This window comes from Nyctereutes procyonoides, unplaced genomic scaffold, assembly GCF_905146905.1.
Source record: "Nyctereutes procyonoides isolate TBG_1078 unplaced genomic scaffold, NYPRO_anot_genome, whole genome shotgun sequence".
Taxonomy (NCBI): Eukaryota; Metazoa; Chordata; class Mammalia; order Carnivora; family Canidae; genus Nyctereutes; species Nyctereutes procyonoides.
Genome location: NW_026575030.1, coordinates 15,935,477 through 15,962,647, shown reverse-complemented (window position 1 = coordinate 15,962,647; position 27,171 = coordinate 15,935,477). Strand labels below are relative to the sequence as shown.

General features: G+C 45.1%; 1 protein-coding gene across 1 annotated transcript; it reads left to right on the top strand.

Annotated features, from left to right (window-relative positions):
- Positions 1 to 981: 981 nt before the first annotated feature.
- AMMECR1L (AMMECR1 like) lies at positions 982 to 25,086 on the top strand. Its single transcript, XM_055316182.1, has 8 exons — positions 982 to 1,190; positions 2,747 to 2,856; positions 12,654 to 13,098; positions 16,449 to 16,559; positions 16,865 to 16,979; positions 17,617 to 17,707; positions 19,694 to 19,790; positions 21,482 to 25,086. Exons 3-8 carry the CDS (start codon positions 12,692 to 12,694, stop codon positions 21,591 to 21,593), a joined length of 933 nt encoding a protein of 310 aa, XP_055172157.1. The 5' UTR covers positions 982 to 1,190; positions 2,747 to 2,856; positions 12,654 to 12,691; the 3' UTR covers positions 21,594 to 25,086.
- The last annotated feature ends 2,085 nt before the right edge of the window (positions 25,087 to 27,171 follow it).

Below are 27,171 nucleotides of genomic sequence, written 5' to 3'. Positions count from 1 at the left end.
GAGGAAGCCGGGCAGAAGCAAGATTCACTGCAACTCCACCCGTAATTAAACATGCCAGGTCCTCAAACCAAATCAAGTCAAATCGAATAATAGCAAGTATTGGAAGGTGAAGTCATTTACCCCTAATGTCTAAAAAAGCATTTTGCAGTGGTGTTTCCGCGACCCTTCCCCTGCTGAGTCCCGAGGAGCGCGCTTACTGGGCCTTACTGCGCAGTCAGTCCTGTCGGGGAGGGGGGAGCATCTCCAGCTTGGGAATTCAGGGGCTTCGGACAGAGGCTGGGCGCTGCTTGCCCTTGTCAGTCCAGGACGAGACTGGCACGGAGCCTGGAGCACCCACGGCGGCCACGGCGGCCCGCGGGCAGGCTCGATGTCCGCGGCTCCGGCTGCCCCGGCCGGGTCGCGCGAGGCAGCAGGAGGCCTGCGCGGTCCAGGAGAAGGGCCGCGGGCGGCCAGGCTCGGGGGCTCGGGGCTCGGGGGCTCGGACGCCGCCGCCCACCCGGCCCGCACCAGGTCTCCCCGCGCGCTTCGCGGTCTCTCGCAGACGCCGGGCGGCCCGGCCGGCAGTGCGGCGGCTTAGCGGGCGGAGCGTGGAGCCGAGCTCCGAGGACGGCCGGCCGGCCGGCGCCTCCGAACCCTCGCCACAGGCCCCCGTTCATTCCAACCGCCGGGACTCGGCCCCACGGACGGAAAGCAGCCCTCGGAGTTCAACCCCGTCGAGTCGGCGCCAGCCAATAAAGTGCGCGGACTCGGGCCACGTGACAGTAGCGGGGCGGTGCTCTGGCGGCTCCGGAATCTCTATGGTCTTCGCGGCTCGCTAGAGGGCGTGTGGTCCACTGGAGGACTCCCTACATTCTTCCCCCATTACCTCACTGCCTCCGGTGGCTGCTGGGATACTGGAGGACTCGGGTCCCGGCTCGACTCAGTCCTCCAGCCGCCCGGGGAATACCTCTAGCAGTTCTTCCCTGCCGCCGCCGCCGCCGCCGCCGCCGCCCCACCGCTTCCTCCTCCGCCCGCCCGCCCGCCGGCCTTGTTCGCCCCGCCCCGTCCGCGCCGCGCCGCGCGTCCGGCCCGCCCGCGGGCCCGCTTCTCTCGGGAGCCCCCACCCAGGCGCATGGCTCCATGAAGCAGGAGGAGAGGGCAGAGCGCGAGAGGTCCCGTCCACCCCGGCTGCGTCTGGGCCAGGAGAAAAGGTGGGAAACTCGGGCTGCGCCGCGCCCTCCTCCTCCTCCTCCTCCCCCGCTGGGCCCGGCTGCCCTCGGGCCGCTGCCGCCGTGCCCGCGGGGCCTCCTCGCGCTGGGGCGAGCGCAGGGCCCGGGACGGGGTCTCCGGGGTCTCCGGGGTCTCCGGGGTCAGGGGCAAGGGTCCCGGAGCAGCGTGGGGGAGGGGCCGCCGGGAGGCCCGGGGAGAGGCGGCGGCGGCGGCGGCGGCGGCGGGCGGGGCCCGGGGGCCTGCGGGCCTGCGGGCCGGTCCGCGCCGAGGGCCGGGGGGCCGAGGGGCCGTGCGGCCGTGCGGGGGAGGGGCTGGCGGGCGCCCCTGCCCCGGGCCGCCGGGGGAGGTGAGGCGAGGCCAGGAAGGCTCCGGCGCCCTCCTGCACTCCCTCCGGCGAGCAGTCTGTGTCTCGGTAAAGTTTGGTGGTCTCCGGCGCCGCCTGGCGGCCCCCACCCCCGAGCCCGCCGCCCCCTCCCCCGGCCCGGCGTCCGGATTCCACCCCCGCGGCCCGGCCCTCGCCGCCCTACCCGTCGCTCCGGCGTCTCCCCAACTCCCCCAGCGCCCCGTACTCTGCTGCCCACCCCCTTTCTCTTACCTTCAGCCCTTCCCTCCGCCTTTGCCCCTCCCTGCTCCGGCCTCTCCTTCCCACTCTGTCGTCCTTTTCTTGCCTAAGTCTTCACGCGCACGCTTTTTCTCCTCTTCCTCTTCTCTTTTTCCCCAGCCCCACCCTCACTCTGGGCTTCCTTCTGCACCGTAGCCCCCCCCACTCCCTTTACCCTCCACCTTAAACTCTCCTTCCCGGGCTGTGGATTTTGCCCTTCATCCCTCGCCCTCCTCCCTTCGCTGTCCTGATCTGAACTCCTCACTTTGCCACACTCCCTCACCCTCATCCCTCTGGGCCTATCCTCTTTCACTGCCCTCTCCTTGGATAGTGTGGGTGGGGCTTGGAGTCTCCTGTTTACATCTTTGGGAATAGCTTGACTCTCTAATACTGGGGGTGGGGGGTGGGGAGAGCCGTTGAAGAGATTTATGCACAACTAATAGTGAAGATGAATAACTCTCACCAACAATTACCGTCTCCACCTGGGGTGACAACATGGCCTGACCCCGGGACCCTGGCATGCTGTCCAGCAATTCTTCAACACCATCTTTGCAGAGGATTTGAGAATATGTTTGTATTCTGAAACCAGTGGAGGGCCTTGAGATGGTATATCTTGGCCTGAGAGCAAGTTTTGATCTAAATTAGCGGTGGAAGAAGTTATCCTGTGTGTCTCATATTCAGGTTCAATAAAACCTTTGATCCTCCGCGTCCTCCCTTCTTGGTGATGACACCAAGGATGAGGTGATTCAGTGCACAAGACCGCCATTGCTACCTTATATTTAGATTTGGAAATGTTTTGAAGTAGGGAGAGCTTGTTCCTAGCTTTTGTTTTTTTTTTTTTCTAGAAATTGCCCTATGAGTTGTAATTTTTCAAGAACCCTATCTTCTGGGCTGCCTTGATTTTGTTCATTCACTGCACCTGCATTTCTATCTTAGGTACAGGAAGAAGGAATGGAATCGGAAGGAAGAAGGCTCATTTCAGAGACAAAATAGTTCCCCTCCTCTATTATAGCTGTTCCCCTGGCAATACAAACTATCTGCTTTCAGTGAGTATTATCTTGGACATATTTAGAATGTCTAGAATTTGTTGCTGTTATTGGTTTTAGCTTTGGGCTAGGGCGTTAGGATATAGGATTACTTCCTCACTTGTATTTTTCTACTTCCTTGAGAGGGTTCTAGTATTCATGAATTTCCTTCTACTTGCTCTCTTAAAATAATTTAAATACATAAAAACAAGTTTATTTTTAATGATCCCATCAAAGTGACCTACATAGTGGTGTAGTAGTATTACACTTAACCTGTATGCTTTCAGTACATAACGGTCTGGCTCCCACCCCGTCCCCCAAATTACTCATTTTTAAGACAGCCAAAGATGAAAACTCTCAGGTTAATTCAGTTTCTGATGAAGGTCAGTTATTGGGTCTCTTCCATATGGTTATAATCTTCAGAGATTTTTGGAACATTTTGCCCTAAATCTTCTATGATGATACTATTTTCTAGAAAAACTTTTATTACTGTGCATCCCCTTGAGTTTATTAATTGTAGTTATGCTAACACTTAAAAGATGTTTTTCACAGTGCTTCACATTCTATTGGAGCCTTTTATAATCCCTCTGTGAAGGAGGTAGGGACAAATATTTTCGTTTTACAAAAGAAAGAACCAAGGCCCAGAAAGATCTGGCACTTTGCCATAGATCGCATAGTAAAGGGAGGGGATCTAAAAACAAAACATTTGGCTCCTATGTTTTTCTTTAAGCTAAGTTGAAATGAAAATACATAGTTCTGTGCATTTTTGTAAATTTTAAAAGCAGTTATGTAGGTAGATTTGTATTTTGTGGGGACTGCTTCTCCACCTAAGATCAAGTGTATTTTGTTTGGATATGTATATGTGTGTATATTGAGGTTTCAAAAATATAAAAGTGATTATTTGAAATGATTACCAGAATGTAGGTTTTTCATCTATTTCTTGGAATGGTTATATAAGTAGGCCAGAACTACAGTTCAGGTGCCATTTCCCTACTCATACGACATAATTATTAAATTGAATTTCAGTTCAACTTTCTGTCCTGAAGGAAACAACAACCCATTCCTTCTATATAAAGCTTGATTTGAACAGACATATGGATACTACATAGTAACAAGAAAAGTGGAAATTCCTTTTTTCTTTGCCTCTTTTCTACCTCCCAGATCTATTTGTTATAAGGTCATGTTCCCCAATAAGCTATTTTGAGGCTTGTCTTCAAGAGGTCAATCTAAATTTTGTTTTTTCATCTGCAGGCTTTTTAAAATCTGGTTATTGTTTGAAACCTAACTACTTTGACAGAGAGGTTCCATTAGTACTTAATATAAATTAAGACTTCTACAATAATAGCATATTTAGCAAGTTTCATCTCTTTTTAGTGTACGTTTGTAAGTTGAAGAGAGGACTCTGGTAGAATAAAAGTGTAGAGAACTCTCAGACCAGTATTCATTCTTTATATTTTCTGGCATCTCACAGTGAACAGAACAGTGGATGATTTATTAGAAGCAATTGCTCTGCAAAGAGGAAAAGCATCAAGGTCATTAGAGTTATAATTTCATGTCATGTTTTAGACTACAAGGTAGTTCTTAATAGAATTTTATTATGATGGCATTTATTTTTCTAGATTTTGTAAGAATCCTAACCCATGTTATTTTTATAATGTACCCTATCATAGTGGTAGTATTAATAATGGCAGACATTTTAATAAATAATAGTTATATGCCAAAGAATGCTAGATGCTTTTCACATGTTACTCATTGATGGTCACAGATAACTCTCTGTGGTATTGGGAGCCTAAATCCACAGAGATGTGACAACCTGCCCGAGTTTGCATAGCCAGTATAAGTCAGAGTTAGAATTTGAGCCTAGACTGTAATCCGAAAGCCTAGGCTCTGTCCTCTGATGATGGGAGCTGCTCTGTGAAGATGGCAGTGAATTTAAGGAGCATGAAAGGGACCCTCAGCAAGGGAGGAAGGCCATCCTGCCCAGCCAGCCAGATCCATCAGGGTGTCTTCACATCCTCCCCTCAATTACCGGTCTCAACAGCTTCTTTATAAACATCAGGAGTTTATGAGCTGTCATATGCATTAACTCCTGAAATAATGAATTACTTCCCAGGAAAATAATATTCCAGTGGGTGGCTCTTAAAGCGCTCCATCATTCAAAAAAAAAAAAAAAGAAAGAAAAAGAAAAAAACTTGTCAAGTGCTATTTAGAAGCTAGGTATGGCCGGTTAAGGGAAAGCCTTCAGTCAGCGTAAAGTTAAATACCACCCGAGGCTTAGTCCAGGACTGGCCAGTGACTGGTTGTAGCAATGAAAAGAGCTACAAGCATAAATCAAATGAAGAAGTTAATTTTTTTTAAAGATTTTATTTATTTATTCACAAGAGACACAGAGAGAGAGAGAGGCAGAGACACAGGCAGAGGGAGAAGCAGGCTCCATGCACCTGGAGCCCGACATGGGATTCGATCCCGGGTCTCCAGGATCGCGCCCTGGGCCAAAGGCAAGTGCCAAACCGCTGCGCTACCCAGGGATCCCAAGAGCATATACTTGTAATTCAGTTGCCTTCAGCTTCTAACACGCCCCACATTCGGCATCTCAACAGTAGAACTAACGATATAAAGCTTAGTTTGTGCCATGAGCATTCTTTTTATAGAAAAGACAAACTTAAGTGAAATTACTAGGAGATCTGTAGATAAGATTGTTGGTATGTATACTCTATGCAGGGCACTGTGTTAAGTGTCGTGAAAGAAAACAAATGTCACCCAGCCTCTGAGGCTAAAGGTAATGATGTGTTCAGCACTGGCTGGAATTGAGGTGGCTTGGAAATTCATCCAGCCCAGAGCAACAGCACTACTCAGCTTCCCCACAGAGGGAAGAAGAGTTACCTTCTTTTTTTTTTTTTTTTTTTTTTTTAAAGATTTATTTATTCATTCAGAGAGAGCGAAGAGAGAGGCAGAGACATAGGCAGAGGGAGAAGCAGGCTCCATGCAGGGAGCCTGATATGGGACTCGATCCTGGGTCTCCAAGATCACACCCCAGGCTGCAGGCAGCGCTAAACCGCTGCGCCACCGGGGCTGCCCGAAGAATTACCTTCTTTTGTTGAGGACCCTAATAAAGGTCAGGACCCCTTAACTGTAATATGTCAGGTAAAGGGTGTGGTGACTTTTTCACCAGTGAAACATACTACATTTGACACCGTTTAGGTTAAGAGGTCTTTTTTTTTTTTTTTTTTTTTTTTTTTTTTTTTTTTTTAAATTTTATTTATTTATGATAGTCACACACAGAGAGAGAGAGAGAGAGAGAGAGAGAGAGAGAGAGAGAGAGAGAGAGAGAGAGAGAGAGGCATAGACACAGGCAGAGGGAGAAGCAGGCTCCATGCACCGGGAGCCCGACGTGGGATTCGATCCCGGGTCTCCAGGATCGCGCCCTGGGCCAAAGGCAGGCGCCAAACCGCTGCGCCACCCAGGGATCCCAGGTTAAGAGGTCTTGAAGGGAGTGGCAAAACCATGATTCCTATTGCTTTTCCAGCTTTTTGGGGAATTACGGGTATTGTCTCCATCTGGTAGAAATCCAGCTTTAACTTGTTCATTCTCATTGATTGTCTAAAGTAGATAGGCAGTAGGAAAATGAGATTGGTGCTGCTGGCTTTTAAAGTGGTCCTTGAGAGGTGCCTGGGTAGCTAGTGGGTTAAGTGTCTGACTCTTGATTTCAGTTGGAGTCATGATCTCAGGGTCCTGGGATCGAGCCCCAAGTCAGGCTCCATGCTCAGCACAGAGTCTGCTTGTCCCTCTCCCTCCGCTCCTCCCCCAATTGCCTGCTCACTCTTGCTCTCTTGCGAATTAAAAATGGCCCTTGAGGGGATCCCTGGGTGGCTCAGCAGTTTAGCACCTGCCTTCGGCCCAGGGTGTGATCCTGGAGTCCTGGGATTGAGTCCCACATCGGGCTTCCTGCATGGATCCTGCTTCTCCCTCTGCCTGTGTCTCTGCCTCTCTCTCTCTGTGTCTCCCGTGAATAAATAAATAAATAAAACCTTTAAAAAAAATGGCCCTTGAGTTTAGCTTTGAAAGAGTGAACCAACTGAAGGCTTGGAAGGGTCTCAGTGAAATGTGTGTTTGTAAAGGTGGTTGATAAATTCAGTGCTGTTTGGAACTTAAGTGGCATGGTAAGCCACACAGCCTGGAGCAACACCACTGCTCAGCGTCCCCACAGAGGGAAGAAAGGTTTTTATACCCGATTCCAATTATTTCATGAACTGACTTCATAGTATCCATTCAGGGACTCCTCTATCAAAGTACTATTGTTGGAAGTTTCCATGAGGTTTGGGGGAATGATGAGAACAAATGCACACACAGTTTTAGAAAAGATAGAGGGGCGCCTGGGTGGCTCAGTGGGTTGGGTGTTTGGAGTCTTTGGATCAAGCCCCATGTCAGAGCTCTGCTCAAGTGGGGAGTCTGCTTCTCCCTTTTCCACTGCCCCTCCTTGCTTATGTTCTCACTCTTTCTCTCAAATAAAATCTTTTTTTTTTTTAAGATTTTATTTATTTATTCATGAGAGACACACACACAGAGGGGGGGGGGACAGAGACACAGGCAGATAGAGAAGCAGGCTCCATGCAGGGTGCCCAATGTGGGACTTGATCCCAGGACTCCAGGATCACACCCTGGGCCAAAGGTAGGTGCCAAACCACCGAGCCACCCAGGGATCCCCAATAAATAAAATCTTTAAAAAAAAAAAAAAAGGAAAAAAAAAGAAACCGTAGAATAGTAGGTCATTAGGAGTATTTGATATTAGCTGGTTAATCTGTTGTATTGAAGTGCTGTTCTGAAGTCTCTTAGGCTGTACTCTCAGAAACACAGCTGTTGGAAAAGCCAGTGTCTCTTTGATCATTGGAGGGCAATCCTGAGAGCTGAGTTCGGGACTGCATAGTTTTGGTGAGACGGCCCACTTTGTTGGAGTAGGATTAAGAGAGTCTCAAAGAGAAAGCTTTAATGTAATTTTTAGATAGGGTTGATGTTGTAAATAAGTATTTAGTCTCAGCACTCTGGTTACACTTCACATGCTTTACCTGTAATTCACTTATTATTTGCCTTTTCCTGACAAATAAGTAAAATATTGGCCCCCTTAAAAACATGTCTTCATGATAATTCAGTAGGAGGTAAGTAGGCAGGCTGTAGACGAAATGAGATTGGCCATATGTGAAAAATTATTAAAACTGGTTCTTGGGATGCCTGAGTGGCTCAGCGGTTGAGCGTCTGCCTTTGGCTCAGGGCATGGTCCGGGGTCCTGGGATCGAGTCCCACATCGGGCTCCCTGCGTGGAGCCTGCTTCTCCCTCTGCCTGTGTCTCTGCCTCTCTCTCCGTGTCTCTCATGAATAAATAAATAAAACCTTTAAAAAAAAAAAACAAACTGGTTCTTGGGTCCATTATACTATTCTATCTTATCTTTGAATTTTTTAATAGATTTAAATTTAGAGAACAAATTTTTGACGAAATACCTTGTAATAGACTTTTGATGCAAGAAGTATCTAACTCTGCCTTTGGTCACTAATTGAGAATAGCAATTGAATTGTTTGCTTAGTGGCCTCCAGAGAAATGCTTGGGCCTAAGGAGCCACAAGATTTGGGTTGGTTCTATTGATTTCAAATAGTAGTTTAAGTAGTTTAAGTAGTTAAGTTTAAGAGGGTGTGGGGAATTGTTAAATGTAACCACTTGGTATCCCTTGTGATCATGCTCCACTGCAGGTTGGCACTTGGTGTGGTGCACAGGCAAAATCTTCACCTGCCTGGTTTGAAAGTAAAATACCGGGGATCCCTGGGTGGCAGGGGATCCCTGGGTGGCACAGCGGTTTGGCGCCTGCCTTTGGCCCAGGGTGCGATCCTGGAGACCCGGGATCGAATCCCACGTCGGGCTCCCGGCGCATGGAGCCTGCTTCTCTCTCTGCCTGTGTCTCTGCCTCTCTCTCTCTCTCTGTGTCTCTGTGACTATCATAAATAAAATGAAATGAAATGAAATGAAATGAAGAAATGAAATGAAAGTAAAGTAAAATACCTTGGCATGGTTTGAAAGTTCTTTCTATAGCTCCATTGTAGGGTGTTTCAGCATTCAGGTAGCTGATGATACCTGCTAAGGAACACCTCCATCACCACCATCTCATGACATTTAGCTTTTCCTTCAGGTGCTTTGGTGTAATGAGAGTGAGGTAACATTTCTTTTTTTTTTTTTTTTTTTTTTATCTGTTTTATCTCTGCTGCTTTGAACTTTGGGGCTTTCTGGAGACCCTGTTAACACTCCAGCTCTCCCTCAAGGTAGTCCTTCTGCTTCATTCAACAACATGTGTCTTAAGCCCCCTGCACACAGTTATGCACAAGGTAGAAAGTCTAGAGGCCAGTGACATCTGTGGACTCAAATGATGGTGGCAGGGGTACTGATAATTTTCAGGTCATGGCTGGAGATGTTGGCTTTGGGCTTAGGTCGTTTTTTTAGGCCATTTTGTTTTCACTTATTAATTTATTGGTAATCTCTATACCCAGTGTGGGGCTTGAACTCACAATCCTGAGATCAAGAGTCACATGCTCTTCCAGTTGAACCAGCCAGGTGCCCCTCCTGCTCCATTTATATTGGTAAGATTCTGGGGGATCCCTGGGTGGCGCAGCGGTTTGGCGCCTGCCTTTGGCCCAGGGCGCGATCCTGGGGACCCGGGATCGAGTCCCACGTCGGGTTCCCGGTGCATGGAGCCTGCTTCTCCCTCTGCCTGTGTCTCTGCCTCTCTCTCTCTGTGACTATCATAAATAAATAAAAAAATTTAAAAAAAAAGATTAGTTTTTAGTATACCCTTGAATGTAATTTTTTTTAACATGCCCTTAGGAAATGACTGAATCCAATGGATTATTATATTATTGGGAGACCTCATTCTTTTTCGTGGCTTGGTAGAAAGACCCAGGCCTTGGAGTCTAACAGATAGACTGTGACCCACTTAGTGGCAGTCTGATTTTGAGCAGGTTATCTTGCTTATTAAGCCCAAAGTTCCTCCTCTGTAAAATGATAGTAACATCACCTGCCTTGCTGAACGGTTTTGAAAATTCAGTGTAATGTTTAAAGAGCACCTGTTCAGAGTAAGTATTGCCATAAGTGCTGAGTGCTTAGTGGAGTCGTGGCCCTCTAGGAATGTCCACCCGATTGGAGCAGTCTAATAATCCAAATGATAAGAGCAGCTAAATATATTGCCACCTACTATGTGCTGGGCACTATTTCAAGCACTTTATGCATATTAAACTAATTGAATTCTAAAACCCCATGAGACAAGTAGTATTATTATTCCCATACTAAGGAAACTAAGTCATGGAGAGTTTGATATCCCTGAGGAATCAGAATTTGAGTCCAGGCCATTTGGCTCTGGAGGCAGCATTTTTAACCAAGATATTCTTCCTCTTTTGACAGTCTAAACAAGAAAGTTAAGTCCACAGTCAGAAACAAATTGGAGGGGGGAGGATGTTAATTATATTAAGTACTTAAGGCTTTCTCAAAAAGAAGCCTGTGTCAAGCCAGACAGACATTGAAGTGTACAAACAGGGATGCCTGGCTCAGCCACTGAGCGCCTGCTTTCAGCCCAGGGTGTGATCCTGGAGTTCTGGGATCGAGTCCCACGTCAGGCTCCCTGCAGGAAGCCTGCTTCTCTCTCTCTGCCTGTGTCTCTGCCTCTCTCACTCGGTGTCTCTCATGAATAAATAAATAAAATCTTTTAAAAAAAAAAAGTGTACAAGCAACTTTCGTCTCACTAAGAATTGCCCTAAGTACAAAAATGTGTATTTTGTTATAGATCAGCATATATCAAGAACATAAATAGTACTTGAAAATTTTGGGACGCCTGGGTGGCTCAGCAGTTGAGTGTCTGCCTTTGACTCAGGGTGTGATCCCAGAGTTGTGGGATCAAGTCCCACATTGGGCTTCCTGCATGGAGCCTGCTTCTGCCTCTGCCTCTGCTTCTCTCTCTGTCTCTCATGAATAAATAAAACCTTTAAAAAAAATACTTTGAAATTTTTGTATCTCATTCAGCCTAGAGTGACAGCTTGTTTGTGTAGAAATGATGGTTTTGCAAAAGGGTATGTAAATACCTAATTTGATTTAGAAAGGTTTTAGAATTTACAACCAAAATATTGTATTATAGAGCTGTGCACAAAAAGGCAAATTATGGGGGTGCCTGGGTGGCTCAGTCGGTTATTTGGCTCAGGTTCTGATCCCAGGGTCTTGGGATCTAGCCCCACGTCAGGCTCTCTGCTGAGCAGGAAGCCTGCTTCTCCCTCTCCCTCTGCCCTCCACTTGTGCTTGCTCTGTCTCTCTGGTGTTCAGTCTCTCTTAAATAAATTCTTTTTTTAAAAAAAAAAAAAGGCAAATTATGTTTTTTTAAAAAGGCAATTATGTGTCCCAATCACAGGGAGATTTAAGTATGCTTTTTTCAAATCAACAGAATGTTATAAATTTTGGTATTAATGACTTTGAAATAACTAGGATTGGGACACCTGAGTGGCTCAGTGGTTAGGCGTCTGCCTTGGGCTCAGGGCATGATCCTGGAGTCCTTGGGATCCAGTCCCACATCAGGCTCCCTGCATGGAGCTTGCTTCTCCCTCTGCCTATGTCTCTGCACCTCTCTCTCTCTCTCTCTCTCTCTCTCACGCATGAATAAATAAGATCTAAAAAAATAATAATAACTAGTATCTGTTTTCCTGATTCTATTGAGTCAGAAAAAAGATTGATCTTGGCTGTGTTATAACTGTCCATTTTTACCTCAGGCTGTTTAAGAAAAAAAATTCCTTCCTTCCATTCACATCATCAGATGGGGTGTTCTGGTTTCTTGGCATATCCACTGCCACACTTTGTTAAGCTGAGTGGCATTGCATGCATCTGCCTTGCTGTGACAGGGTGGAAATGGCTACCTCACAAAAGGCCTGTGAAGCTTGGGTCATTTGTGTGAATAAAGGTTCCTACTAGGTTGTAACTTTATTTGAATTGGAGTTTTGAGGGATGCCTGGGTGGCTCAGGGGTTGATTGTCTGCCTTTGGCTCAGGGCGTGATCCCGAGTCCCAGGATCAAGTCCCACATCCGGCTCCCTGCATGGAGCCTGCTTCTCCCTCTGCCTATGTCTCTGCCTCTCTCTGTGTGTCTTTCATGAGTAAATAAATAAAATCTTTAAAAAGGGAGTTGAAATTAAAGGGAAAAAAAATGAGCAAGGCATTGGAGAATGCAAGCTATGAGGGTAGAAAGGTGGGACTCTTGTGTTGGAAGGTAAGTTCTTTTCAGAATGGGCAGCTAACTGCTTTTTGTATTCACTCAGGTCTAAAGTCACATGTATATAGGCTGGTGATGAGTAAAATGAGGAAAGGATATGGTTAACAAGGAAAAGCATGAAGTTTCCTCTGGGACTCTGAAAATATGGTGGTCTAATTTGGAGGCCCTAAAAGGTAGAGAAGGCAATTGATGAAGAGTCTGACAGGTCCAGTGCTATCTTGTAGTCTTGAAATGTCCTCATGCAGATCCACAATGACTGCTGCCCCACCCTTCCTTTCTGCACCGGGGAGTCCTGGTTCATTGCCTGCCTCTGTGATGATCATAAGGCTTTATGGAAATGAGAAGTGGTTCTTTAGGAAAAGGTTAGCTCCCTGGTCTGGAGCTTAAGGTCTCTTCCAGTCATACTGGTCTGCAACCCTTTGTGACCTGGTAACCTGAACGAGAAAGAATTTGATGACTCTCCATGTAGAGTCTTTTTGATTTTGTTTTTTCATTCTAACGTTTTGAATTAATGCTTAACTGTTCTCTTTTTGGTCAGGGTTCTGCAGCATTCCAGACCTCGAGCACTGAATCAGGATGGGAAAAAGACGTTGTGTTCCTCCACTTGAGCCCAAGTTGGCAGCAGGCTGTTGTGGGGTCAAGAAGCCTAAGTTATCTGGAAGTGGAACGCACAGTCACGGGAACCAGTCCACAACTGTCCCCGGCTCTAGTTCAGGACCTCTTCAAAACCACCAGCATGTGGATGGCAGCAGTGGTCGGGAGAATGTGTCAGACTTAACTCTGGGACCTGGAAATTCTCCCATTACACGAATGAATCCCGCATCGGGAGCGCTGAGCCCTCTTCCCCGGCCCAATGGAACTGCCAACACCACCAAGAATCTGGTGGTGACTGCAGAGATGTGCTGCTACTGCTTTGACGTCCTCTACTGTCACCTCTATGGCTTTCCACAGCCACGACTTCCTAGATTCACCAATGACCCCTAGTGAGTAAATCCATCAGGTGCAGGGGACAGTGAGAAGACATAGTGACGTCTTTCTTGGGTTCTCTCTCTCTTGGGGGGGCGTGGGGGCTGCCACTTACAAAGAGCTTTAGCATCGTTTGGGCAGAGAGTAATGAGAATAGGATGATGAGAAATGTCCAGACAGTATCGAGAACAGTATGTGGATTGAGTAATAGAAGAGGTCTAGGTTACACTTGAAGTATTGGCTTGTTTTTAAGCTAACGTTTAAGAAATTAGGGTTTCTTTCTTGGTTCTTCGTTTGGTTTGTTGATTTATATGGTGGAGAATAGGTGACTTAACCTTTCCAGTGGAGAAGCCACAGATCACATCATTGTGGTCCAGGTGTTGAAGTCCAAATGAATTGGAAATCTCTGGGGGCCAAGTTGAGAGTAGAAGCACTTATAATGGGAGCTGTGATGGTCTCAACAAGGATCCCTTCCTTTGTTCCATCAGTTCCCCCATGGCTTCTTCCACCCACCCCACCAAGAATGTCAGATTCTGCTATACTGTGTTTAGTTCAAGACTCTATTATTTGTCCTAAGCTCTCTGAAGGTGTCAGTGACTTAAATAAGTTTATGTGTAGAGTGAAGAAATCCATGACAGAGTTTTCTTCTTCAGAATTGAAAGCAACTCTGATCTGGCTTTTTTTTTTTAAATTTTAGGTACTTAACATTACAGTGCAGTATTGGTTTCTGGAGTAGAATTCAGTGATTCATCACTTATATACAATCCCATTGCTCAATATCACAAATGCCCCCCCTTCTTTAAGATTTATTTATTTATTTATTTTAGAGTATGTGAGCTTGGGGAGGGACACAGGGAGAGAGAAGGACACAGGGAAACTCCCAAGCCGACTCCCCCCACCCCACCCCCCGCCCCCAGCCAAAACCAAGGAGTTGGTTGCTTAGCCAACTGAGCCACCCAGGTGCCTTACAAGTGCCCTCCTTAATATTCATGACCCATTTAACCCATTCCCACACCTAACTCCCTTTATTATCCCTTAGTTTGTTCTCTATGGTTAAGAGTCTTTTAGGGTTTATTTCCCTCCTCCTTCCCATATGTTCATCTGTTGTCTTTCTTAAATTCCACATACGAGTGAGATTATATGGTATTTTGTCTTTCTCTGACCAACTTACTTCACTTAGGTTAATACACTCTGGCTCCATCTATGTCATTGCCAATGGCAAGGTTTCATTCTTTTTGATGGCTGATATTCCGGGTGTGTGTGTGTGTGTGTGTGTGTGTGTGTACATACTATATCATCTTTATCATTCATCAGTTAGTGGACATGTGTGGGCTCTCTCCATAGTTTAGCTATTTGTTTTTTTTTTAAGATTTTTTTAAGATTTATTTATTATTCATGAGTGACACACAGAGAGGGAGAGGCAGAGACACAGGCAAAGGGAGAAGCAGGCTCCATGAAGGGAGCCCGACACAGAACTTGATCCCGGGTCTCCAGGATCACACCCTGGGCTGAAGGCGGCGCTAAACCGCTGAGCCACCCAGGCTGCCCAAGATTTTATTTTTTAAGTAGTTTCCATACCCAACTCAGGGTTGGAGCTCACAACCCTTAGATCAAAAGTCACACATTCCACTGACTCAGCCAGCCAGGCACCCTTGAACTGGCTTTAAGAAAGTACTGAAGAGATGCTTTCGGAGATTTCATTGACCTAAGATCATTTATTCTGCAACTGTTAATGCCATATTAGAGCAACACATAACCTCACTGGTCAGAGAGGTTATGAAGAAAAAATCCTCACTTTTGGGAGACTTGCCAAGTTGGCAAATCACACACACAAAGCTAAACAATGTGTTTGGCATACTTCTGTGGGCAGAAGTAGAGGGGAAGTTACTCCTCTGTGATTGTGTCAGAGGAGAGAAACTATAGAGAAAAAATGTGCTAACTTTTTAGGAAGTATTGCCATGAGATACCCTGGTCAGAAAATTCCTGATTGAACACGTGAAGATCCTAAGCCTTTATCCTAAATAAGATCAAGTTTGTCCCACCGAAAAGAAAGATGTGGATTTGGAAGAGTGAGTGGTGGCTGCAGTGTTATAGGGAAAGGGTTGTTGTTTGTATTCAGGGGCTTATATTTCCATTCTATGGACAGTGGAATTCTTTTTTTTTTTTTCAAGATTTTATTTATTCATTCATAGAGACAGAGAGAGAGAGGCAGACACACAGGCAGAGGGAGAAGCAGGCTCCATGCAGAGAGCCTCATGTGGGACTCGATCCAGGGTCTCCAGGATCACTCCCTGGGCTGCAGGTGGTGCCAAACCGCTGCGCCACCGGGGCTGCCCAGACAGTGGAATTCTTGAGGGGTTTTGAGTAGGTTTTGGGACAATAACTTTGGGTGCTGTTCAGGCATTTACTGGAGGGAAAAGATAGGCAGCAGATCTGCTTTAAAACAGTAATCAAAGTAAACAGCTTTAAAAATTTAAGTTGCTGGGCAGCCCGGGTGGCTCAGCGGTTTAGCGCCTGCCTTCAGTCCAGGGCCTGATCCTGGAGACCAGGGATCGAGTCCTACGTCAGGCTCCCTGCATGGAGCCTGCTTCTCCCTCTGCCTGTGTCTCTGCCTCTTCTCTCTCTCTCTCTCTCTCTCTCTCTCTCTCTCTGTCTCACGAATAAATAAAATCTTTAAAAAATAAAAAAAAGAAACTAAAATTTAAGTTGCTTTTTAGATTTTGCTCTAAAAAATAACCGTATTGGAGTATAGAGGAAATATCAGGATGAAGGGACAGTTCCATAACCTGTTTCTAAAAAGTCTGTTACCACCAATCTAATGACTTTGGTCTAGAAGCAGAAAGTGGCAACTTTTACTAATAATACGATTTCTTGCAGAGACATTGGAGCAGGACAAAGGGCAGAGATAATTATGGGAATAATGGGAGGTTATGTGGAATGAGGAGAAAGTATGCAGGCCCAGTGTCTTCATGAAGGATGTAACTGGGGAACATGGACACTCCCAGAAATAGAATAAAGAAGAAGAGAAAGACATGGAAATTAGAAGAAGTTGGGTGCTGGGCAGAGGAATAGGAAAGTAGCAAAATTGAGAGTGAATTAAACCTATCAGCGAGGACCACAGGAAGGGCTACACAGAGTGCCTTTCTTCATGCTGCCTTGTCTTCTCTCTCTCTCTCCCTCTCTCTCTTCTCTTCTCTTCCATCCACAGACTGCACAATTCCCAGAAAGACAGAGTTCTTCGCATAGCCACAATTCAGAAAACAATCCTTTTTGGGGAATAACGGAAATGAATAGGGCAAAGCAAAAGTTTTGTTCTTATCCATGATTGATTTGGGGCTGGAGAATGTTTTTTGTTTTCCTTTTGTAGTCCGCTCTTTGTGACATGGAAGACAGGGCGGGACAAGCGGCTTCGTGGCTGCATCGGGACCTTCTCAGCCATGAATCTTCATTCAGGACTCAGGGAATACACGTTAACCAGGTAATGACATCAGACATAAGCTCTGTAAAATTGACTAGAATTCAAAACAACTGCTTGACTTTGTTTCTTCTAAGTGATAAAGTTTGAGTCTTCTCTTTTTTTGGTAATCAGGAAGTATGGGACTTTAATCTGGTGAGTCACTGATCAGTTGTGTAGGCAATTAATAGCATCAAGTTATTTTTAGCATATTAGTGCTGATGGATAATCAATATTCTCTGCATAGCTCAGGATTCATAAATATTCGGGCACGTAATGTTGGCTTCTGGCTCCAGAGCAGCCTCACTTTGTTTTCTGTCCCCCTCCAGTGCACTTAAGGACAGCCGATTTCCCCCCCTGACCCGAGAGGAGCTGCCTAAACTTTTCTGCTCTGTCTCCCTCCTTACTAACTTTGAGGATGCCAGTGATTACCTGGACTGGGAGGTGAGAACAGCCGCATTTGGAACTCTGCATCTCTCGTTGCATTTGGGTTCGGGTTAGTACATGGTAATGTATCTCCTTCATTGAGAGAGGGTATAAGAATGTGAAAGCTGAGTTTGGAAGCAGTTGGGGGCCACATAGGTGACAGGAAAGGTGCTGTGATCCTAGAAGTAGGAAAAAACGTGAAATCTTCTTTTCCCGTGTCTTCCCAGTCCACTCTGTTCCATAGCCTTCTCCCACATCTAATAGGAAATTATACTGGGGATAAAGAGAGCATTCCAGATCCCTCTTGGTAAGCCCTTGAGTAAAAGTTGTTATGAGGAGTTATGAGCCTAGATCAAAACCCTGTTGTCTGTTTAATGGAATAGATTAAAGATGGAATACTCCAGATTATTGGATGAGCTGTTGAAAGAACCCTTATACTTGGGAGAGGTGGCTACATGTAAACGTGTTGCTTCCCTTAAGCTAAAGTTACTTTGGCTTCTATACCTAAGGGGAAAGAGTTAGTCATGAAAAGCAGTAGGTTCTCCTTTTCTCAGACTCGGATCAAGCTGGTCAGGGGACAATGTCAATTAAATGTGGATGTTTGAAGTTCCATTAGAGTAAGTAAATGCCCTTCATTTGGTTACTTTTTCTGTAGGTAGGGGTCCATGGGATTCGAATTGAATTCATCAATGAAAAAGGCGTCAAACGTACAGCCACATATTTACCTGAGGTTGCTAAGGAACAAGGTAAGTTGGACAAATGGCATTTCAATGAAGGATACTATTCATAGTGTTGCCATGTAAAGGCAGGAAAGTGGGATGTGTTGTCTTTCAGCCTAACTGCAACTAAGAATAAGTGCCTCTCTTCCTCTTATTGTTTATCAAAGTCTTACAGGATGTGAAATAAACTCTCCCAAAATGCAGGAGCTGGGAAAGAACAGGGGTAAAGACTTGGCCTTACTCACACTCTCATTTCACTTTCTCAGTGAAAAGTTTTGTTCCTTGGCCCCCAAAACTAGTGGTAATTGTAGCAAAGTTCCAGCGACCAACTGGACCATGTTATGGAGGAGTTCATTGTAAAGGGGACTTGCCCATACCAGTGGATTTTGAACTTTATTGGTCTTAAATTATTAAACAATGTTATACTTGGGAAAAAAGCAAAACATAATCTTTTTTTTTTTTTTTTTTTTTTGAGAACTTGGTAGTTAAAAAGTTTTTATAATGGGACAGTAAAGGTAGGAGGTGGGTAGGGTAGGTTTTCTCTTTATTTTTTTATTTTTTTATTTTTTATTGGTGTTCAATTTGCCAACATACAGAATAACACCCAGTGCTCATCCCGTCAAGTGCCCCCCTCAGTGCCCATCACCCATTCACTCCCAACCCCCGCCCTCCTCCCCTTCCACCACCCCTAGTTCGTTTCCCAGAGTTAGAAGTCTTTATGTTCTGTCTCCCTTTCTGATATTTCCTACCCATCTCTTCTCCCTTCCCTTCTATTCCCTTTCACTATTATTTATATTCCCCAAATGAATGAGAACATATAATGTTTGTCCTTCTCTGATTGACTCATTTTACTCAGCATAATACCCTCCAGTTCCATCCATGTTGAAGCAAATGGTGGGTATTTGTCATTTCTAATGGCTGAGTAATATTCCATTGTATACATAAAGCACATCTTCTTTATCATTTGTCTTTCGATGGACACCGAGGCTCCTTCCTCAGTTTGGCTATTGTAGGTTTTCTCTTTAAAAGAATGTTTTGGAGAATACCTTTTAGTGTTTCTATGGTATGTAACCCAGTTTTCTTTCTTTTCTCTCTTCTCCTCGTCCCTCTCACCCTCCCTTCCTCCTTTCTTGTCTGTTTCTGAAGTAATACGTAAAACACACAGTGTGAACCTAGAGTAAAGAGAAATATCCAGTTCACTGTATCAATGAACTAATTATGTGGGGAGTGGTTGCCTTCATTAGTTTCCATCATGGTTGTGTTTAAAACTTTTTCAAAAGTAGTGTGGGTGTGGCATAAAAGGGAAGCCTTTTGGCCACTTTGAGGCCGTAAGTCTAACATTTTTTTATAAGGAGAAACACCATCAATATTTCCCAATAGTGAGATGTGGTGATAATATAGATCATCAGATTATCTGTGCCGTTTGAAAATTGATTGGCAAAATTTAAAAATTGGATGTAATTTAGGGGTTTCTTTTTGGTTTTCAGTTCTGATGTGTTTGGTTTTATCTGTTAAAAATGTGCAGGAACAACACAGCAATGTATACATGAACACCATTTCTGTCCTTCATGAAGGAATAGCTTTCTTCCTGCTATCACTTCTCTGTAATAGAAAACAGGATTCCCAGAAATGATCAAAATAAAGGAAGGCCACACAAAGGAATGCAGGCTGCAGAATTTGAATTCTTCCCTCTCATAGAATAGCCTTGGTTACCAGTAGTAGGCCTGCAGGCCAGTTTTAAGTTGAGACCATGTTTGTTCCTAGATGATTATACTGGGATCACATCTGACAGGAAAGACACAGGAACAGGGCCGGGGGACAGCCATTATGGTGTATGTCAGGTTATTGTCTCATGTCTCAGAGATTCTACTTGGATATCAGTGAGGCAGAAGGGGCTCTAGGGAGATCACTTTGACCCTAGCAGATCTGGCTGCTTCTCTTTTTTTGCTGTGTGAGAACATACCCTACTCTTGTGTCATTGTGCACTGATCTCAGTGTGCCTCTCCTCCTCAGACTGGGATCAGATCCAGACAATAGACTCCTTGCTCAGGAAAGGTGGCTTTAAGGCTCCAATTACCAGTGAATTCAGAAAAACGATCAAACTTACCAGGTAACCCACTGTCTCATTTTCCTTGTCATTTTAATTTAGTTTGGGTTGGATGGAGGATACTTTTGTTGGAAAGGGCTAGAAAAAAATTTCTCTGCTAATGTCCCTAAACTAAAGAAATATGGGTCAGATTTAAGCTGGGAGGAAGCAGTGGCAGCAAAGGCAAGACTTCCCAGCATCCTGGGCATCTCTGCAGCTGAGCTGATGGCAGAGCCCGAGCAGAGTTTAGGCGGTGATCAGGTGGTAGATGTCTTCGCCAGACCCACTGGTCGGGAGGATAGGAGGGCAGACCAAGGTCAGCAACAAAAGGCTCTCAGTGCAGAGGTCCAGGGTCAGTTGAAGTCACCAGCAGTCATGTGGCAGGGGATACAGGTGCCTTGTTAACGGAATAGGGAGACAGTGCTTTTTACAGAGTGTTAGAAGGAAACACCCAGCTTGTTGGGGGAGGCTGCTCTTGTAGTAGAAGCACAGGGACTTGGGAGTCTGAATCCCGGCACCACCCCTGCCTGACTGTGCCTCTGGGCAGGGTGGAGTGGCAAGGGGTGGGGTGGTTTTCCTGTATGTAAGAAGTGAATGATAATGCCTTGGGGTTGTTTTAGAGTGTGGTAAGGTAATGTATGAAGAATTTCTAGCCCAGGGCCAGGCAATAATTATAGGTGGTCAGTAGATGTCAGTTCTCTTGCCATCCCTACTGAAATCGGAAACACTGAGAGGTTTAGCTTCTGTGGGCTTCTGTGGGCCTCTTTTGGCCTCCTCATCTGTAAAATACTGAATAATCATACTAACCTCACAGGTCTATTTGGAAGATAACCCAGTGTTTTTGAAATGCTTTGGATTCCAAAAAAAAGAAAAAAAAAAAAAAACTTCAAATACAAAGCATTATTATTATTATTATTATTATAATTTATTTGAACAGCCATTTCCCTGTCAAAATTCAGGAATAATCACCTTGCAGTGGAGGAGTGATTACAGTGGGAAAGAGATGGCTCTGGGTAAGGATTGTCACACCCAGCTCCTGTGGTCTGTAGTAGGCTCCATAGGTTTGTAACACCCCATGCTTCGCATCCTGACTCATGGCTCTTTCCAGAGCAAAGCCAAAGTGCTATGAATTCTGTTCTGATGACCCTGTGATATGATATGGCATATTCATCTGGGAATTGAGACCCGTCCTATATAGCCCCAGGATCCTTTAACCTGCTTCATCAGAATTTGACTCAGAATTAGGTACCTGTGCCCCTTTTAGTTATAAATAACTTGTTTGTTGCTTTTCCACAAATTGAGGTTGCATTTCTGTCAAATTTATCACATTTTATGCAATAGATACGCAGTTTGCACTGGGCATTGGTATAGCCATCTTCCAATCTGCCACCCCTGTAATTTGACCTTGACATTCTTCATGCAGACCCCAGTAGCAGATTGCTTAAGAGCAGCCTGATGATAAGTAGTGTTTAAAGGTGGGATGTGCAGAAAATACATTCTCGGGGTGAATTGTGATTGTGCTTTTTCATCTTGTTCATTTGTAATAACAACATTGTTTTCTTGTGCTGTCTTTCATTTTCTGTAAGTAAGATTGCTCTTGGTCTTCCATTTTATTCTTTCAAAATGTGGAATAAGCTTTTGGTTTTCTCTGCTGAGTGACTTTACAAGATGAAGGATTTGAGGTTCCTAATACCCTTTCCTATTTCCTTACACAGGTACCGAAGTGAGAAGGTGACAATCAGTTATGCAGAGTATATTGCTTCTCGACAGCACTGTTTCCAGAATGGCACTCTTCATGCCCCGCCCCTCTACAATCATTACTCCTGACACAAGGCTGCATGACCAGTCCCACCCCCCTGTGGCCACCAATGGCTATGACATCATTGGAGCAGATGCCTCCTCTTCCTGGTCCAGTTACTTCTATTACTGCACCATTTTATGATGCTAGCTTCCGTTGCCAAGTCTGCCTCCAGCTGACTGAGAGGGAGGGGTTGTACTGAATGAAACAGAACTTGAGGGGCCCAAGCCTTATCTCAGCCTTTCCTCAATATGGGGTTCCGTTGGATTGGGGCTCCTCCATGACTAGTGAGAATTACCGTGTGGGTTCAGAAGACCCTTGGCATGCAGGTGCCACTGGTGATTTGCCACCTGTGTGGTGGCCACACAGTGGAAGCCAGAATTGGTGGTCCATGAAGGCTTACCCCACACACACCCCTACAGACTCCCCAGATCAAGTAGATGTATTCCCCTGGCAGTCTGGGCAACGGAGACCAACAAGAAACATTTTTAGGTTGTTTTAAATTCCTTTTTTAAACTTCCAGTTTATTGCGTACCAAGAGTTGATCACAACCTCCATGCTTCATAAGCGGACGCCATGTTAGGGTTAAACGTGGGCACCATGAGTCCTCTGAGGCTCCTGGACAGAGACCCACATCAAGATCGGAAGCCCTTTGGATGGCGTTGTAGATCTCATTGCTCAATTAGCCTCGAAGGTTTTAATTCTCATCCCACTTTCAGTTGGATTTTCTGGCACTCTTCCTGCATTGAGTCTCCTGGTATTGAACAGAGCTCTGTGGTGTAGCCTGCTGAGGACTGGACTGGGATGCCCATAGGAGGTCCTGAAATCATCGCTGCATGCAGTGAGAAAGGAGAGACCTCTTCCTTACCACCCGGCTACCTCACTCCTCTACTGGTAGCAGTGCCTATAGCTGGATCTAGGTTCTCAGAAGGTATAGATGTTCCAACAAGCACTTGGGTTGGGCTTTAGAAGGACATGTTATCATAGGAGAAAATCCAGGGTCTCCGAGCTGTTTTTCTTTTCAAGCAGACATCCCGAGGGACCTTTAAGCAGAGAAGTTCTTTAGTTTGCCTGGAGAAGTGGGAAGACTATTGCTGTTTCAGTCCTTTCCAGGACTTTAGAACAAAGATGTGTAATTAAGATGAAATCTTTATCTTGCCTAACATGCTGGGAATCTTCATCCCACCATGGCAAAGTTCCAAATGGTTCATTGTATTCTAGGTCATTCAGACTTTCTTGTGGCATATTTCCCTTCCCCATTGTTGCTGATTCCAAATAGCTGTCAGCAAGTTTCTCCTCCCTCTTGCCTATTCTTCCCTCATTTGGTGGCAGAGTTCATAGAAGCTGGGGACTTGGAAGATGCTTTGGAAACATTGTCACAGAGGTACTGCTGAAAGGATTCACAGGAAGAGGTGGCCAGTTGCAAGAAAGGACCCAGAGGGTGATACACTGGTTTTCAACAACATGCTTAGAGAACTCTTGAAGCGGATTGGGTGTCAATCCAGTGAACACAATTGTTTTAATTTAATTTATTTTTCAAAGTTTATGTGGTGGTGGTGTGGCTTTCCAAAATGGGCAAATATCCAAATCAAAAGAAATTTTTTAGTTTTCTTCTGCCAGGAATGGAGGAGGGGGAATAGAGACATAACCCAAGAAACGACACACGTGCCTTTCTAGGCATTGCTGGCTCATTTCTTGGGAGAAATGGATGAAGGTGAGCAGATTTGCTTGGCAAATCCTCTGTTATTCGTGAGGATACATAATGTGCAAGGGAAGTGGGCTGACCTCAGGATGCCCATGTCCAGCCGCACCACACCATCTTACGTCGTGCTGCCTTCTCGCATCCTGCCACTTTTCCCTTGCAAGGTTAATGAAAAAAAGCTTTTGAAGATGAAGGGATTATTTTGTGATTTCCTGCTGCTGAGAATAATAAATGTCTTGTTACAAACAAATGTGACGATAGTTACTCTTAGGTGCCATGGATTGATGTCAGGGTGGTCAGCTCTGGACTAAACCACCCACCTCCAATTTGTACAACAGTATTGATACATAGGGCTACACTCATTACTGTTCAAATGTTCTGTGTTAAAAGTTGTGTTTAATTTCTAAAGATTAAAAAAGCAAAAAAATTGGTGCTAAACTTTCACCCCTGAGCACGCTCAGTGAGACTGGTCATGCAAGCATTTACTACAGTGCCATGTTCTTCAAGCCTATTTTTTTCTTGTAGAATTGTTGCCCTATTTGTCTTCCCCAGTGTATAGTATGTTTTTTATTTTATTTTATTGAGGGTGGGGTAGGATACCTGCCATTTAAGTAAGTGAACAGAAATTTTACAAACCCACAAAATGGGGAGAAAAAAATCAGTGCACAAGAATTGGGCTGTTAGCCCAGCACCACACTGAAGTGGGCTCAGTGGTTTTGGAGTGAAGAAGCCTTACTCCCTGCACATTCCCTCATGCTCCCATACAAGTCCAGCAATGGAGATGCTCAGGTCCCTCTGGCCTTGTCAGGGGGACTCAGGAGTTGACCAAGGAAAACCATTTGGCCCCGTGAGGAATGCCAGTGTTGGTGTCTGTCCTGAATGGGGCCTAGTCAGGAAGCAGTCTGGAAGTGTACGGTCACGGTCACCTCATGAAGATGTGTGGCAGGTGGCTCTCAGGAAAAAATACTAAGTCTGGATCATCCATGTGGCAGCTTTGCATAGGGAGATGACGGCTCCGAACTAGGACTGAACTGCCTTCCACACGCTTGACCAAAGCAGTGATGAAGGTGGCTGGTACATGTGGTGGGAGTGGCAGGTCCGAAAAGAAGAGAATGTTTTCTGCTTGGTGTTTACTTTGTTTTGGGGCACTGCTCTAGCTGAGCAGTAGGTAATTGCTGTTAAGGAGCCAGCCCGCATGGGCTGCTTCGGTTTGGAGTTCGTTTCATCCCTAGCTGTGAGTGCCTTTTGGTCTGGAAAGTTGGCTTGTCTCATAATACCCACAGCTAGGACATTCTCTCTGTAATTATGAATTGTCCTTGTTTTATGTTAATTAAAAGAGAATGTCTTTGATCATTAGGATTTGTTGGTGTTGGATTGTTTCCACTGTGAGGTTCTTAAACTTTTTTGCTTCATAATATTAAAGCAACTCATGTTAGAGACCCTTTCAACATGAAAGGTTTGTAGTTGAGACATTACATATATTTTATTGTTTATAATAAAAATCATCTATACAGAAGTCCTGGGTGTTAATTTTAATATTTGCACAACCTGTTTTCCATGATATGTTAACACCTACACTTTCACTAACTGTTGATGCTGTTTTCTATTGAAATTCTGGAGCCTAGGGAGCTATGTGTTCGTTTTGTTTATTTTCATTCTTACTTTCCTGAAGCAAGAGACTTTGTATGGCCTTCAGTGCAAAGACTTCAGACCAATTCTTTGTATTACACTTGGTTGCCTCTTGGCTATATAACTTCTGAGTGCAAATCATTGAACTCTTTAACGAAGTATTGTAGAGAATAAATCATAATGGGTAAAAATTGTTCTTTGTCCTGACTTTTTTTAAAGGTTTATTTCAGTAATCTCTCCACCCAATGTGAGGCTCAAACCCACCACCCTAAGACCAAGAGTCGCATACTCCTCCAGCTGAGCAAGCCCGGCACCGCTAACAATCTTTTTAAGCTTTTGTTAGAGCATGTGCATAATCCGGGCACGGGGAGGGGGAAAGTGGCCGGGAGAAGCAGGCTTCCCTTGAAGAAGGGAGCCTAGTGCAAGGCTCAATCCTAGGATCCTGGGATCATGATCTAAACCTGACCATAGGCTGACACTTAACCAACTGAGCCACCCAGGTCCCCCAATCTTATTTTTGGAAGACCACCAACCAGATGGTATTTTTTAGCCTGTGTATTTTGTGTGGTGTCCATGATCCTCAGCATACTTTTTTTATTTGCGCTTGTATTTTTGGGGGCAATGCCACTGGCTTTTTTAGAACCAAGTTTCCTGAACGTTGGTTCATGAACTCTTTAAAATTTGGATTTTCCAGGGCGCCTGGGTGGCTCAGTGGTTGAGTGTCTGCCTTCGGCTCAGGTGGTGATCCTGGGATCCAGGATCAAGTCCTGCATTGGGCTCCCTGCATGGAGCCTGCTTCTCCCTTTGCCTATGTCTCTGTGTCTGTCTGTCTCTCCCTCTCTCTGCTTTTCATGGATAAATCTTTAAAAATTTTTGGATTTTCCTATAAAGAAGGTTTGGTAGTTTCAATTAGCTTTCCCTTTGAAAGTAATCTTATTCAAAAAGCTAAAAACGAGGGAGGGAGGGATGCTCAAATTTAAGATAATATTAATCCAAGCAGAGACCCTGGAACATATTGATATGCTCTAACCTTAAAGGGAAACATTTATTTTGGAGGGCCCAGAAAGGATGTGTTTGAAGATTTTCACTATTTTGGCCCAGAATAATTTTTCAAACAAATACATAGTGCTGGGATTGTCAGTCTTAAAGTTAAATCTCTATTTGTAGGGATGTCTTTTTTTTTTTTTTTAAAGATACCCAGTTTGGAGGCCCTTAGCAGAACTCAGCCTATGGCTGCAGGAATGTGTGCTGTCAGAGTTAGATAATTTGGAAATAGACTACAAGCAACTGTTCAAACACAGAAATTGGTGATAACACTGGGGTGTGTGAGGATTGTATTTGGTTTTTTTTGTTGTCGTTTTAAGATTTATCTGTTGGGGGAAGCCTAGGTGGCTCAGCAGTTGAGCGCCTAACTTTGGCCCAGGGCGTGATCCTGGAGTATCAGGATCAAGTCCCACGTCGGGCTCCCTGCATGGAGCCTGCTTCTCCTTCTGCCTGTGTCTCTGACGCGCTCTCTCTCTGTGTGTTTCTCATGAATAAATAAATAAAAATCTTAAAAAAAAAATTTATTTGTCGGGGGAACCCCTGGGTGGGTTCTCTTGTGCCTCTCTCTCTCTTTCTCAATCTCTCTCTCATGAATAAATAAAATCTTTAAAAAAAAAAAAAGATTTATTTGTGGGGCACTTGGGTGGCTCAGTAGTTGAGCATCTGCCTTTAGCTCAGGGCTTAATCCCAGGGTCCTGGGAGGAGTTCCACACCTGGCTTCCCACAGGGAGTCTACTTCTCCCTCTGCCTATGTTGCCTCTCTCTGTGTCTATGTCTCTCATGAATAAAATCTTTAAAGAAAATTTTTGAGAGAACAGGGAGAAGGGGGAGAGGGAGAGAGAGTCTTAGCGGACTCTGTGCTAAGTGCAGATATGGGGCTCGATCTTAAAACCCTGAGATCACTCACTACCTGAACTGAAACCGGGAGTGAGACACTTAACCAACCATGCTACCCAGACACCCCAGATTTTCTGTTTCTTTCTTTTCTTTTTTTTTTTTAAGATTTTATTTATTCAGAGAGAGAGAGAGAGAGAGAGAGAGACAGGCAGAGGGAGAAGCAGACTCCATGCAGGGAGCCCGATGTGGGACTCGATCCCAGGTCTCCAGGATCAGGCCCTGGGCTGAAGGCGGCGCTAAACCGCTAAGCCACCCAGGCTGCCCAGATTCTCTGTTTCTTAAAGACAAATTTTGGTTCCAGAAATTACTGTTCCATATTATACATATTTTTAAAA